This window comes from Macaca nemestrina, chromosome 15 (genome assembly GCF_043159975.1).
Source record: "Macaca nemestrina isolate mMacNem1 chromosome 15, mMacNem.hap1, whole genome shotgun sequence".
Lineage (NCBI taxonomy): Eukaryota > Metazoa > Chordata > Mammalia > Primates > Cercopithecidae > Macaca > Macaca nemestrina.
Genome location: NC_092139.1, coordinates 58,723,820 through 58,738,929, shown reverse-complemented (window position 1 = coordinate 58,738,929; position 15,110 = coordinate 58,723,820). Strand labels below are relative to the sequence as shown.

Sequence of the window (15,110 nt, the reverse complement as noted above, 5' to 3'; positions counted from 1 at the left end):
AATTCTGACTCTTTGCTCATCAGAACAAGATGAGTATAATACCTAATGTCTTGGCCAGAACGTTACTTATTATTTTTTAAAAATTATATTTATTATAATTATTTTTAAAAAATTATATTTATTATAATTATTTTTTTTTTTAAAGAGATGGGCTCTTGCTATGTTGCCCAGGCTGGTCTTGAACTTTTGGGCTCAAGCAATCCTCCTATCTCAGCCTTCTGAGTAGCTGGGACTACAGTTGCAAGCTACTGTGCCCTGCATTTTACTTTTTAAGAATCCAACTTTATGGCCGGGCACGGTGGCTCACGCCTGTAATTCCAGCACTTTGGGAGGCTGAGGTGAGCAGATCATGAGGTCAGGAGTTTGAGACCATCCTGGAGAATATGGTGAAACCCCGTCTCTACCAAAAATACAAAAAAAATTAGCTGGGTGTGGTGGCAGGTGCCTGTAGTCCCAGCTACTTGGGAGGCTGAGGCAAGAGAATTGCTTAAACACGGGAGGCGGAGGTTGCAGTGAGCCAAGATCACACCTCTGCACTCCAGCCTGGGTGACAGAGCGAGACTCCGTCTCAAAAATAAATAAATAAATAAAAAATAAAAATCCAACTTAACTGAAGATAATTTACATACGAAACAACTACATCGGTGTTAAATTTTAACACAGTTAATTCTTGCTAATTCAATAAACAGAGGAACAGGACAAGTGACTTCAAACTGAAAATAGGAACACCATTTCCTTGATTCTGAAATGAATTTATTACAGGGTTCTCGAGATTAGGTTTTTTCTTCACTTTAAAAAATGCACTGTTTTAAACTATCAGGAGTGGCATGAACTCGTGCATACAACAAGGAGGAATACTAAATTCAGACACGAAGACTGGACCAGAAAAGATCAGGGACAAAACTTTTCGCAAGGTCTTTTCTCTCCGAAGAGAAAACCCTGGGACATGGCTCCAAAAGCATCGCAGGCTGATGTCTATTGCACACTTAGCTTTGAAGATGCTTTACTTTTTAATTAATTATTAAGTTTTAAAAAGTTCCATTAAAAAAATTTTTTTTGAGATGGAGTTTCATTCTTGTTGTCCAGGCTGGAGTGCAATAGCATGATCTTGGCTCACGGCAACCTCTGCCCACCAGGTTCAAGCGATTCTCCTGCCTTAGCCTCCTGCATAGCTGGGATTACAGGCTTCGAAGCCACTTTTAGAGATAAGCATATATGGCATCTAAATATTTCACTACTGTAATAAGTTACAAAATAAATGGAGTCAAAAGTAAATACAATACACCACCCAGCTTTGGAGTCTCCAGCGCCAGCAGAACCGTGCAATGCCAGGATGGTGTCTACCCCACAGGTTCTAGGTCAGCCAAGAAGAGCGTGGGACACCCAGGGGACCTGCCTGACAGGGGCTGCAAACTCTCACTGGCTATGGCTAGAGACACATGGAGGGCGAACCTCAGGGTCACGGGCACGAGACGGGTATCAGGGAACCAAGGGAAGAGGGTGGTCGGAGAGCAGAGGAAAGGGTGGCAAGGGGGACCCCTCAAGAGAAGCCGCCCATCCCGGCCTGAGGCCCACCCTAGAAGCACAGCCAACGGGGTCCAGGCTCCAGCTCCCTTCTCCAGCTGAGACCCCTCTCGGCTGTTGCCCCCGGCCATCTTGGCCCACCTGGCAGCTCCTGGTCAAGCCCAGGAGCCTTTGCTATTTATCTGGCTTTCCTGATTTTCTGGCTCCCATGGGCCTGAATCTGGGGATACTTCCTGCCTGAACTCCCTACAAAGCCCCAAACAGCCACTGGCCTAAATCCTGGTCCTAGCCACCTGACCTGCTGGTGAATGTGGGGAGGGGATGGGCCACCAAACACCCTCAAGGTCTCAGCTGCCCTTCAGCATGATCACCACTCACTAGTGTAAGAATGATCTGGGACTCCCAGGAAATTCAGATTCTTGGACCCCAGCCTACGTCGGCGTCAGCATCTCTGGGAAATTGCATTTAGACAAGCTCCCAGGTGAGTCCGCGGCAGGGGACCTGGCCAACACCGTAGCACAGGGGAGAAGATCCCGAGAGCCCTGCCATGAGAGGCGGGTACCTCTGGGGGGCCGGGCGAACTGGAAGACGTGTACTCGGGTGCCAGTGCTTCCTGCATCAAACATGATCCCGTAGAAGACCTCGTGCCCGTCTGCAGCTGTCCCCTGGGGACTGTGGGCCTGCTGACCCCACCGGGTCCCCGGGGCTGCCCTGGTGATGCTGAAGAAGGCCTGGGTGGCGGTGGCCCGGTGCCACTTGATGTAGGCAACATAGATGAACAGGCCCACACACAGCCCCAGGGGGTATGCCACCTTCGCCACCCGCAGGCTCCCGTGGTTGGATATTTTTCTCATCCTTGTCTGCCAAGGACCGTGCTGCGGCTGCTGGTGGGAAGGGGGAGAGGCAGGAAGAGCACGTTAGGGTGCCAAGTTCCAAGGAGAGTCAGACGTCCCCAGGTCCAGGGACAAAATGTTCAACCTGAAACCGCTCCATGTTCCCCCCAGGAATCAGAAGCTTCATTTGATCCTCATAATGATTCCAGAAGGTGTGAGCCCATCTCACAGAAGAGGAACTGAGGTTTATAAAGGCAGGACAGCCTGCTCAAGGTCGCACACCTTGCAGGTGCTGACCTGGCGCACAGGCCACAGCTGCTGCCTCCTCTAAGGGAGGGTCCCACGGGCAGCTTGGGACACATGGCGATTTATGTAAAAAAAAGCCACATGTAAATGGTGTTCCCAAACTGTTCATGGGAACAGAAGCACATATCTGATTCAGTCTTTCAATCCTCAGTTATACTTCTATTCAGGCAATTTACTTTTCGAAAGGTTTAAACTCCAGCCCTTGGGCAAGTACTGAGAGCCCCAGACAAACCTGAAAAATGTAGCTCGTTTTTCTGCAAGTTTCATAACGAATACCTTTTTTCATTCACGTAGCCCATTTCTGCCAAGGAGATAATATTGTCTGTGTACTTCCAAAGCCTACAGAAATTCTACTAGAGTAGCAAAAAATTCATTGGGTACCATTATTTTTGGATCAATACACCCAAAATGAAAGCATTTGTTCAAGTTTCATTGGCTGCTCCAGTGTGAGGCAGCATGTAGGAACCTGAGACTTCAAAGGACAAGAAGCGTGGGCCGACTCTAGGGCCGCCAACCCTGGGGAACGTCCATCAGCCTGTCCCCCGCTCACTCTCTCAGGCGGTCCTGGTGAGTGGCCACTCCGAGGGGAGCAGGGGTCAGGAGGGTGCTGGGCTGGAAGGGATACCGGTTCTGCCTGCCGCCACGTATGACAGTGGGCAAGATGCCCCTCGAGGGGGCCGGCCTCATCTGTAAGGTGGGGCTGCTCATGGGAGAGCCCCTCGTGACTTTGGGGATTCAGTGTGCTCAGAACAGGCTGCAGAGAAAGCATGTGGCACACGCGGGCTTTACAGAAGGGCAGCAGGAGGTGACATCTCTGTGGAGCCAAGGACAGCATGGCTGCACTGCTGAGGAGAGGGCAGTGGCAGTCCAAGGGGCAAGTCAGCAGCGACCTGCACTACCTGAGGCTGTTGGGGCACAGCAGAATGGAAGGACAGGGCCCATGGGGCAGAGCACAGGGAGCAGGCCCTTCCTGGCCCCTCCTTACTGAGGTCCCACCTGTGGCCACAGCTGGCTATCCTCAGGCCCAGAGAGGTAAGGCAAGCACTGCCACAGTGCCCCGTGCCGAGGGAAGAAGCCTCACCAGTGGCCTGGCTACCCACACTGGGGCAGGAGACAGGAAAACCACCCTTTCTTGAGCATCTGCCATGGGCAGGGCTGCAAAAAGGCTCTCCTGGCAGGTGCCAAGGCGCAGCCCCTCCCCAGCCCTATGTTGGGCCTGGGTCCCACCACACTCGGGAGCTTCCTACAGCTCTCCTCTCAGGATCATGTTGCAGCCTCTGCCTGGGCCTGTTCCTGTCGGCCCCTGCTGCTTCATCGCACTCTTCTGTCCTTACCCACAGGGCTCTGAGAACAGTGCCGCCTTCTGCCCCTAGAACTCAGCCTCTCCCTGCCTCAGGCCCCTGGCACAGACTGATACCCATTCCCAGAATACTGGTCCACCACCCTGGCACCGTGTTTTCATTCTGAAACCTCCACTGAAATGTCACTGCCACCCCCTTCCCGGATGCCCCCAACCTCCACATGCCCCATCACATACTCTCTGAGCTCCCTTTACCCACCACCAGCTGTGATGGAACCAGTATTAATAGACCTGGTTCCTGTAGGTCTGTGTCTCCCGTCTAGGCCATGAGCCCCCAGGGCAGGGACTCAGTTTGTCTTGTGCTGCTGCTGCCCAGCATGGTATCCAAGCCCTTCTTTAGAATGGAAGAGGCTGCTCCTCCACCCCTGCACTTCTATAACGTCACCAGACACACAACAGAATCCTGTAGAAAATCCATTAACAGGGAGAGGACACAGCAAGACGGTAAAAGAAGAAGCTCAAAGGCCCTCGTTCCCTTACAGAGAAACATTAAAAACAACTAGAGACTGGTTAAAATATTGCATAGGAGCTCTGCAAAACAGGCAACGATCTACAGCAACCAAGAGAATGCCCAGTCCAGAAGCAGTCACATTCAGGATGTCAGGAACTCTGCGGTGCTTCACTCACTCCTGCCCCATGCCTCCCCAGCACGGCGCCGCCTGATGAAAGCAGCAGCCCGGTTCCCAATTCCTTCCCTTGAACTGGAGGCAGCGGAGCGGACCTTTCTGCAACATCCTAATCTGTCCTGGGCTGCCTGAGGAACAGATCTCTGTTTCACCTGACTCTGAGCTCAGAGCTCAGATGGGAAGTCAGGGAAATGGTTGTGAGCATTGCTAGGCAAAGCTGTAGGGTGACTACAACCCCACGCATACCTGGGGCAAGAATGACAGGTGAGAAATACAGTAGAACATCTCAAGCCCAAAGAGGGACTGGGGGAGACTTTGGGAAAGTAATATATATATGTACTCAAAGCTTTGTAAAAGTTCAATGGAGCCAACAAGGCAAATAAATTGTGTTCTGGCAGACATTAAGACCTGCTTTCTCTTACCAAAAAAAAAAAGAGCACACATTTTATCAAAATTTGACAATTCAGAGTTAAGGGTACTGAGATTAAGCATCACAACACCAACTTAAACAAAACAGCAATGAAAAACTGGTTATTCAACTTGGAAAGAGGAACTAAAACCAAGCCATAAAGGGGAGATTAAATATGTGTTCCTTGATCTCAAAGTCCTTTTAGGAACAGCAGTTCCAGGCACATGTGAGCAACACATCACACCACCAAACCCCAATTCCAGAATCTAAATTTACAATGATAGAGAAACAAAGGTAACTCCGGGCCGGGCGTGGTGGCTCACGCCTGTAATCCCAGCACTTTGGGAGGCCGAGGCAGGCGGATCACGAGGTCAGGAGATCGAGATCATCTTGGCTAACACGGTGATACCCTGTCTCTACTAAAAAATAAAAAAAACTAGCTGGGCGTGGTGGTGGGCGCCTGTAGTCCTAGCTACTCAGGAGGCTGATGCAGGAGAATGGTGTGAACCCAGGAGGCGAAGCTTGAAGTGAGCCAAGATGAAGCCACTGCACTCCAGCCTGGGCAACAGAGCGAGACTCCACCTAAAAAAAAAAAAAAAAAAAAACAAAAGAAAAACAAAGGTAACTCCAAATACACTTCTTGGTATATTCCAAAGGGAAGCCTGAAGATATTTTTAAATAGTCATGAATATGGGGAAATTGAAAAAAACACATACACAGGCCCAGGGAAGATGCATCCTCAGAAGAAACCTGAGGAGACTTCAGCCTTCATCCTGAGCTGATCCGTAGGCTTAGACAGATCCTGCTATTTGGTGGGGGCCATTCCCAAAACAGAGTTAGTCGGCAAAGAGTGGGACATGGAGCTGTTTTTCAAATGCCCAATGTTCAGCAAAAAACTCACAAGGCATACAAAGAAACGGGAAAACAGCTCACTCAGAGGAAGAAAATGAAGCGGCAGAATCCATCCTTGAAGAAATGCAGGCACTGGATATACTTGACCAAGACTTAAAAATGACTATCTTAAATATGCCCTTTTTTTTTTTTTTTTTTTTTTTTTTTTTTTTTTTTTTTTGAGACGGAGTCTCACGCTGTCGCCCAGGCTGGAGTGCAGTGGCGCGATCTCGGCTCACTGCAAGCTCCGCCTCCCGGGTTCCCGCCATTCTCCTGCCTCAGCCTCCTGAGTAGCTGGGACTACAGGCGCCCGCCACCGCGCCCGGCTAATTTTTTGTATTTTTAGTAGAGACGGGGTTTCACTGTGGTCTCGATCTCCTGACCTTGTGATCCGCCCGCCTCGGCCTCCCAAAGTGCTGGGATTACAGGCTTGAGCCACCGCGCCCGGCCTTAAATATGCCTTTTAAAAGAGCTGAAGGAAAACAGATAAAGAATGAAAATAAATCAAGAAAACAACATACGACAACAAAATGAGAAATTATAAAAAGGAATCAAACAGAAATTGTGGAGCTGAAAAATACAAAAACTGAACTGAAAACTGTGACCAGAGGAATTTGAGTCGGCACAGGAATCAGCAAACTTGAACACAGCACATTTGAATATATCAAGTCAGAGGAGCAAAAGAATGAGGAAAGTAAGCAGAGCCTCAGGGACTTAGGGGCCTCCCTCACATGCACCATGCACATTATAGAAGTCTAAGAAGGAGAAGACAGAATGGGGCAGAGAAATTATGTGAAGAAAGAATAGCTAAAAACCTCCCAAATTTGACTAAAGACATGAATATAAACATCCAAGAAGCTCAGTAAACCCCACATAAGATAAACCCAAAGAGACCCACACTAAGACACAATGTAATCAAACTGTGTAAAGACAAAGGCAGAATATTGAAAGCAGCAGAAGAATGGCTCATAATGTACAAAGAATCCCCAATAACACTGTTAGCCAATGTCTTAGCAGAAACCTCAGAGGCCAGAGGCAGTGGGATGATACACCCAAACTGCTAAAAGACAAAAAAAAAAAATCCGTCAATGGAGAGTTCTATATTCAGCAAAACTGTCCTTCACAAATGAGGGAGAAATTAAGACACTTCCAAATTAATAAAAGATGTGGGTGTTCACTGCCACTAGATCTGCCCTACAAGACTGCTAAAGGGAGTTCTGGAAGTTAAAACAAAAGGGCACTAGACAGCAGCTAAAAGCTGTAAGAAAACACAAACATCTCCAGCAAACGCAAACGGAGGGACAAATTTAGAAACTAGTATTAGTGTACAATTGGTCTGCAACACTACTTAATATTTTCTTCAGGATTTAAAAGATATATGCATAAAAATAATTACAGGTTTATGCTAATGGTACATACCCAATACATACAGATGTAATCTGTGACATCAATAACAAAGTGGGGGTAGATGGAATTGTAAAGGAGAGGTTACTGTGAACTGACTGAAATTAAGTTGATATCAATTTAAAATAGATCGCTATAACTTCAGGATGTTATGTATGCAATCCCTATGGTTGTAACCACGATGAAAATATCTGTAGCATATACAAAAAAGGAAATGAGAAGGGAATCAAAAACGGAACCTACAGATAATGAACTAAATACAAAAGAAGGTAGTAATGAAGGACAAAAAAGCTATAAAATATATACAAACAACAAAATAGCAAAAACAAGTCCTTTCGTATGAGTAATTACTTTAAATATAAATGGATTAACTCCTCAATCAAGAGACACAGATTGACAGAATAGATTAAAAAACAAGACCTGACTACAGCTGACCCTCAAACAACATGGGTTTGAACTGCACAGCTCTACTTATATCCAGATTTTCTTCCACCCCTGCCACCTCTGAGACAGCAAGGTCAACCTTTCCTCTTTCACCTGCTCCTTAGCTTACTCGACATGAAGACAATGAAGATGAAGACCTTTATGATAATCCACTTCCACTTACTAAATAGCAAATACATTTTCTCTTTCTTATGATTTCTTATTATAATAACATTTTCTGTTCACCTGCTTACCTCATAGTAATAATACAGATTATAGTTCATATAACATACAAACTATGTGTTAATCAACTATTTATGTTATCAGTAAGGCTTCTTCAACAGTAGGCTACTAGTTTGGGAGGCGAAGGCGAGAGGTTTTTTTTGAGCCCAGGAGTTTGAGACCAGCCTGGGCAGCATAGGGAGAACCTGTCTCTACAAAAAATCAAAAAATTAGCTGGACATGGTGGTGTGCGCCTATAGTCCGAGGCTCCTCGGGGAGGCTGAGGTGGGAGAATCACTTGAGCCCCAGAGTTCAAGGCTGCAGTAAGCCATGATTGCACCACTGCATTCGAGACTGAAGTTACACTTGGATTTTCAACTGCAGGTGAGGGGTTGGTATCTCTAACCCATATTGTTCAAGGGTCAGCTGTATAGTCTATCTACAAGAAACTCGCTTTAGATCTAAGAGCACATATGGGCTGAAAGTAAAAGAATGGAAAAGAGTCAACACAAGGAGTGACCAAAGGAGAGCAGGGGTTGCTATACCAATATCAGACAAAAGAGACTTTAAGTCAAAAACTGTCACAAGAGACAGAGAAGTACATTATATCATGATAAAATAGTCAATTCACCGGGAATATAAAATGATTGTTAACATACATGCAACAAACATCAAAACCCCTAAATATATAAACCAGACACTGATAAAATTGAAGAGAAATAGACAACTATCAATAATAGTAATATTATTATACTAGGAGACTGAAATGTCTCACTTTGAATAATAGACAGAAAAATGAGACAGAAGATCAACAAAGAAACAGAGGACTCAAACGACACTACAGAGCAAGAGTGTAACAGAACACCCTACATGCAACGCCAGATGGTGGGCTACAAAACATGCCTTAATGCATTTTAAACAATCCAAACCATACAAAGCATCTTTTCCAGTCACAATGGGGTGGCACCAGAAATCAACAGCAGAAGGAAAACTGGATAATTCACAATTATGTGGAAATTCAGCAGAGCACAACCTTAAACAACCAAAGAGTCAAAGAAGAAGTCATAACGAAAATCAGAAAATACCTTGAGATAAGTGAAAACAAAAACACAACCTTCCAAAACTTACGGGATGCAGCAAAAACAGTGCCAATAGGGAAATGTACAGCTGTAAACACTTGCTTTAGAAGTGAAGAAAGGGCTCAAACAACCTAACTGTACACCTTAAATAACTACTAAAAGAACAAACTAAACATAAAGCTAGGAAAAGGAGGAGGAAAAAAGGAGGGGAAAAAAAGTAAAAAAACGAGGAGGAAAATAATAAAGATTAGAGGAGGATAGAGAATAGAAAAATAGAGAAAATAAATGAAACTAAAATTTGGTTCTTCAAAAGTCAATGTAACTGTCAAACCTTTGGCTAGACTGACTAGGAAATAAAGAAAGAAGACTCAAATAGCTGTAATCTGGAATGAAAGAGGGGACATTACTACCTATTTTACGGAATAAAAATGATTATAAGAGAATACTATGAACAACTGTATGCCTACAAACTGGATAACCTAGATGAAATGGACAAATTCCTGAACACAAAATCCACCAAGATAAATAATAAAGAATTTGGCAATGATTTCTTAGATATGACACCAAAAGCACAGGCAATCAAAGCAAAAATAAACAAGTAGAATTACATTAACTAAATGGCTTCTACCCAGCAAAAGAAACAATCACCAAAATGAAAACACAATCTACAGAATAGGAGAAAATAGATAAACAGTACATCTGCTCTGAAAGGGGTTAATAATCAGAATATATAAAGAACTCTTAAAAGTCAACCACAAAAATCTGATTAAAAAATAACAGATAAAAAGCATACAAAAAGAGGCTCAACATCATGAGTCATTAGCAAAATGCAAAACTGCAATGACCTATCACATCATATATTAGGATGGCCATTATCAAACAAACAGAAAATAACAAATATTAGTGAAGATGTGGAGAAACTGGAACCCCTGTGCGCTGCTGGTGGGAAAGTCAGATGGTACAGCTGCCTTGGAAAACAGCACGGAGCTTCCTCCGAAAATCAAAGCCAGAACTACCATATGGTTCAGCAATCCCACTTCCAAAAGAGTTGAAAGCAGGATCTTAAAGAGCTACACACTTACATTCACTGAAGCATTATTCACAACAGACAAGACAGAAATAATCCAAACATCCATTGACAGATGGATACACAAAATTCAATTTAGAACTGAATGGAATTTTGAATGAAATATTATTCAGTTTTAAAAAGGAAGGAAATTCTGACACATGCTACAACATGGATGAGCCTTAAAGGCATTTGACTAAGTGAAATAAGCCAGTCACAAAAAGACAAATATTGTAGGATTCCACTTACATGAGTTACCTAGAGCTGTCAAATCATACAGACAGAGGGTAGAAGAGCAGGTGCTGAGGGCAGGGGGGTGAGGAGGACTTATTGGGTAAAGAGTTCCAGTTGGGGAACATGAAAAGGTTCTGGAGACGGATGGTGACGGTGGTTGTGAATGCACTTAATGCCACAGAACTGTACGTTTAAAAAGGGTTACGTTGGTAACTTTTGTGTTATGCCTATTTTATCGCAATGTTTAAAATCCTTCAATGGCTAGGCCAGGCAGGTAACAGAAGTAAGTTCTGTTGGTATAGGACTTAAGGAACTCTGTGGGGTGAGGGATGGGGATAAAGAGAGCAGGGCCCACCCACTGTGTCAAATACAAAACGTTTTACAGTTCTGATCACACTCACGCCCTACTCTCTCAACGAAGGAGACAGATCATGCCTTACTAAGATTCTTCCTGCTGAAATGTGCTGGCGGAGCTCCTCCCTTGGGCTCCTGGCTGCTCTGCCATTTCCATAGCACATGACATGTACAGTTCTTCTTCCAGGCCCCTCTCAATCTGGTTAGACTCCAGGAGTAGGGACCAGCCCCCATCCCAGAACCTCCAACACCCAACACAAAACCAGAGCCCAGCAGCTGCTCAGCCAGCACTTGTTGAAGGGGGTCCACTGATGGCTCAGCAGTGTACTGAGGGGGAGAATGGGCAGTAGGAGGAAGATGCAGGCATCACAGATGCCACAGGACTGGGTGATGGCCATGAGCTGAAACAGGTCATCTGGGAAGGGACCGTTTGGCAGGAGGCAGCAGTGATCAGGTTTTCAACATGCTGAGTTTGATATGCCAGTGGGACATCAGTGGGAAACAGGACAGGCCTTATGAGAGGTGACAGGTTTGGGGTTGGTCCAGAAATAGGATGGACTCTATGAGAGGTGACAGGCTTGGGGCTGGGAATGATGCACATTAAGGCAACGTTAGCTGAGATTGGGAGAAGAGACATGGCACTAGGAATGTCCATTCCAAGGTAGCGCCTCTCATACCACAACAGTCTCCCTTCCTTAGTGGACTATAACCCAAAGTTTCAGGTTTCTAAGTAATCATCAAATGTTTAATTAAATTACAGTATTTATAGAGAAAGTTCTGAAACAGTCCAGGGATGAATAGTGGGGACAAAAAGCAATAGTAACACCCTACAACTGTGAATATGTTTAATAAAATCCTTTTCATGTAATCAAGTTTTTTTTTTTTTCTTTTTTGAGACAGAGTCTCACTCTCTCACCTAGGCTGGAGTGAAGTGGCACAATCTTGGCTTACCGCAACCTCCGCCTCCCAGGTTCAAGCAATTCTCCTGCCTCAGCCTCCCAAGTATCTGGGATTACAGGCACACGCCACCACACCTGGCTAATTTTTGTATTTTTAGTACAGACGGTGTTTCACCATGTTGGCCAGGCTGCTCTCAAACTCCTGACCTCAAATATCTGCCCACCTCGGCCTCCCAAAGTGCTGGAATTACAGGTGTGAGACACCGCACCTGGCCCATAATCAAGTCTTATCATGTCCTTTGTTAGTCTAAGAACCATATTCTACATGATCAGATTCACAGGTGGTATATTAAATCTAGAGGCAAAGTTGCTAGTTATTTATTGTCTACCCATTTAAAATAACCCTTTATGTGCCATGTCCCGTGTCCAGTGCCCCACAAAGCCCACCTCACAGCCCTGGGTTTCCCTAAGACAGCACCAAGGCCCTGGGAATGTGTGTAAACGGACCTGTCTGAGATTGCAGTCAGTGTGTGGTGGAGCACACAAGAGTCCCCAGCTTCAGTCCCCAAATTGAACGTGCTTTATCACTTCACCTTCCCTGTAAGTACAAGACTACTTTAGATATCCAAAAAACACTCACATACATAGACATACCTTACATAGACATAATTACTGAAGTTACACACCAAGTTCAGGAAGACAAAAACAAGAGTCCAATTAGAACACAGTGCTGAGAGAGTACAGAACCAGGAACAGCCTTGCTCATGCACAGGGGTGGGAAGAAGAGTTCTTACAATCATGTTCACCATACCCTCTCCCCAAGGAACAGGTCACCTCCATATCCCTGTGGCCCAGATCTTAACACCAATGTCATTCCACTAGATTAAAGTGTTGCCCATGGCTGAGACACCTGCAGGAGGGGCAATGGGGTTTCTGTGGGAACCACTAACACCACAGCGTGAATTTGTTGATCACGTTCTCCCTGACAGACTCACTGAGGAAAACAATGTCATCTCAGTCTGTTCTTTAAAGGAGAGAGAGGGTTGGATGAGGCTGTAAGGAAGGTAGCAGGTGGGGACCAAGGGGAGGCAGGGATAGGAAGTAGGGTGCACACAGGCAAACAGAGAGGTGTGGCTCCTGCTGAGGCCACCCTCCAGGCAGGAGTCAGAGAGGAGAATCTGAGGGTGGAGCAGTGTTGTCGAGGGTGGAGCAGTGTTGTCGGTGGTAGGAGCTGCCCTGTGCCCTGGTTGGCTTTCTAGGAGATGGGGATGGCAAGCCACCTCTTGGAAATACAGGCGCCATCTGATGTGGATTGATGGCTGCCTAATCTGTTGGCCAGTTTCTTCAGGTTTTCAGTTCCTGTACACGGAAGGGCCATGAATGCAAATGCCTGCCATGCACGCTGTATCCAAAAATAAAGCACATTAGAAACTTGCACTCATCCTCCTGGGAGGTTTCAATAGGTTTTTCTCTCCTTGGCAAAAACCGGTGCATGAAAGGCCCGTCAACACCACCTGCTGTTTCCTTTACACAGGAGGCGGTGGGAGGGGAGGCGCTTCCAGATCTCCTGACACAAAGGGCTGCCCATCTCCCTGGTCCTTTACCCGAAGCTTCAGGAGGCAGACACACACGCTAGCCAGTCACTCTCTCCAGGCCAAGGGGAGGGAGACAAAAAGCAATTTCGAGATTGGTACCGTGCTTGCCAGGTCCTTCAAAAATGACTACCCGCCGCCCATGGCTGTTGCACAGCGGGTGGGAGGAAGAGTCCTTGTAATCCACCTCTCCCCAGGAAGATTCCCCCCCGCAGGCTATGGCTGAATTCCCCGCATCCTGTGTGACGTGGGTGTGTGGCTTCGCGCAGGTAAGATTGGAATACAGGTGCCTGGAGGGACACCCAGAGCTGCCCAGGCACTTCCCGGTGGCTGGTTCCTTTGCACTTATAATAAAAACACCCTCCCATCTCTCCTTCCTCTTCCACGCTCTCCTGGCTGTTGAATGTTTTCCACTGAAGGAGTCTAGTCTGTCCACATCAGGGGCTCTCCCTCCCTCGGTCCGGGCATCCGCGGCTCACAGGTCAGCTCGGGCAGAACCGCCCTGACCACCTATGAGCTCCTCGGGACATCACCCCAATGCCGGGGTGAATCGTCCTTACACCCTCAGTCCTGTCCGAGCGGCCTGATCCTACCTGTTTCCCAGAAACTGCTACGCGAGGCTTCCCCGCCGGGCTCATCCAGGAGCGGAGGGGCCTGTTCCTGACGCAGACTGGGGGCGGGTCCGCAAAAGCTGGTTGAATGAATGAACGCAGCAGGGCTGGGGCCCCCTGGGGCTAGAGGCCCCAGCTATTTGGCCCGCCCTGTGGCCCAAAACACTGGACTTGCCCCCCACCGGTCAGCGGAGCCCAGACGTCCAGGGAGCCCTAATGAAGCCTGGACAGGAAGGCAGTAGGAGGTGGGAGCCGGGGTGCGAGTGACCCCGAGGCCGTCCTCCGGAGCGCAGCGCGCCCGCGTGGGGAGGCCCGCCTGCAGTCGGTGATCCCCGGCCGCCCCCGCCAGCGCCCCGGCCCGCCGCTTACCCTGCACCGCGCGCTCGGTCACACCCACGGAGACGAGTGCCCTTTTCCGGGGAGCAGACGGCAGCCGGTCTTTCGGGCTCTCCAGCCCCGGCCGGCGCCACCCCAACCTCCACCAGCGGGATACGACCTCACGGTTCCCTAGGACCTGGGCTCCGCCCACATACACGTGGCGTCACAGGCTGGGCGGGGCGGGGCGGGCGCACCCAGCCGCGCAGGCGCAAGCGGGACAGGAGGCGGGAGTCACAGGGTCCCTGTTGCGCAGGCCCGGGCTGCGTTGTGGGGGAGGGGCCAGTTGCCCAGGCGCGGGCCGGGGGAACCCAGTTGCGCAGGCGCGGGCCGGGTCGGGGACCCAGCTGCGCAAGCGCGGCGGCCGAATTCTATTTCCGCGGGTGGCGTTGCGGTTTTCTCCAGTCCACAACCGGGCTGGCATCGGCCCAGAGGTAGGGCTCGGCAGTCTGGTTCCCCGAGTGTCTCAGGGCGGGACCTCGCCAGATTCAAGGGGTTTTCTTGGCCGGTTTCCTCACGGCGCGGCAGAGCTGACCCTCGTCGTGCCTGGCAGGGGGCAGCCTCACAGCCTGGACCGGCCTGTGCAATTTCCCCCATCCCTCCACGTCTACATTTTATTTTTTTCTTTTTCTTTTTTTAGGACAATGCATGATGGAAATGCAGCCACATCAGAGCAGGCAGGTTCATGAAATCCACTCCCCCCCTCCCACCCCCCATTTCTTGACCCCATTTTCTTTTTTTTTTTTTTTAGCAGGGTCTCACCCAGGCTGGAGTGCAGTGGCACGATCTCGGCTCACTGCAACCTCCACCTCCCGGGTTCAAGCTATTCTGTTGCCTCAACTGGGATTACAGGCGTGCAGCCACCACGCCCGGCTAATTTTTGTATCTTTAGTAGAGACGAG

The 15,110-nt window shown here is 47.9% G+C and overlaps 1 protein-coding gene and 1 pseudogene across 7 annotated transcripts in view; one reads left to right on the top strand and one right to left on the bottom strand.

Annotated features, from left to right (window-relative positions):
- Positions 1 to 14,373, bottom strand: part of LOC105486729 (ectonucleoside triphosphate diphosphohydrolase 6) — a 31,279-nt gene extending 16,906 nt beyond the window's left edge. For 2 of the 7 annotated variants that reach the window (XM_011749763.3, XM_011749770.3), the window contains exons 1-2: positions 2,896 to 2,964; positions 2,087 to 2,408 (exon numbers count right to left, since the gene is read on the bottom strand). In XM_011749763.3, coding sequence (XP_011748065.2) covers positions 2,087 to 2,408; positions 2,896 to 2,949 — 376 coding nt within the window. In that variant the 5' untranslated portion in view covers positions 2,950 to 2,964. Of the gene's footprint in view, positions 1 to 2,086; positions 2,409 to 2,895; positions 2,965 to 12,137; positions 12,229 to 13,815; positions 13,914 to 14,202 lie in introns of those variants that run through there. The other 5 variants (XM_011749764.3, XM_011749767.3, XM_011749766.3 and 2 more) reach the window with 5 other exon arrangements.
- Positions 14,374 to 14,503: 130 nt separating this feature from the next.
- Positions 14,504 to 15,110, top strand: part of LOC112422954 (magnesium transporter NIPA3 pseudogene) — a 36,972-nt pseudogene continuing 36,365 nt past the window's right edge.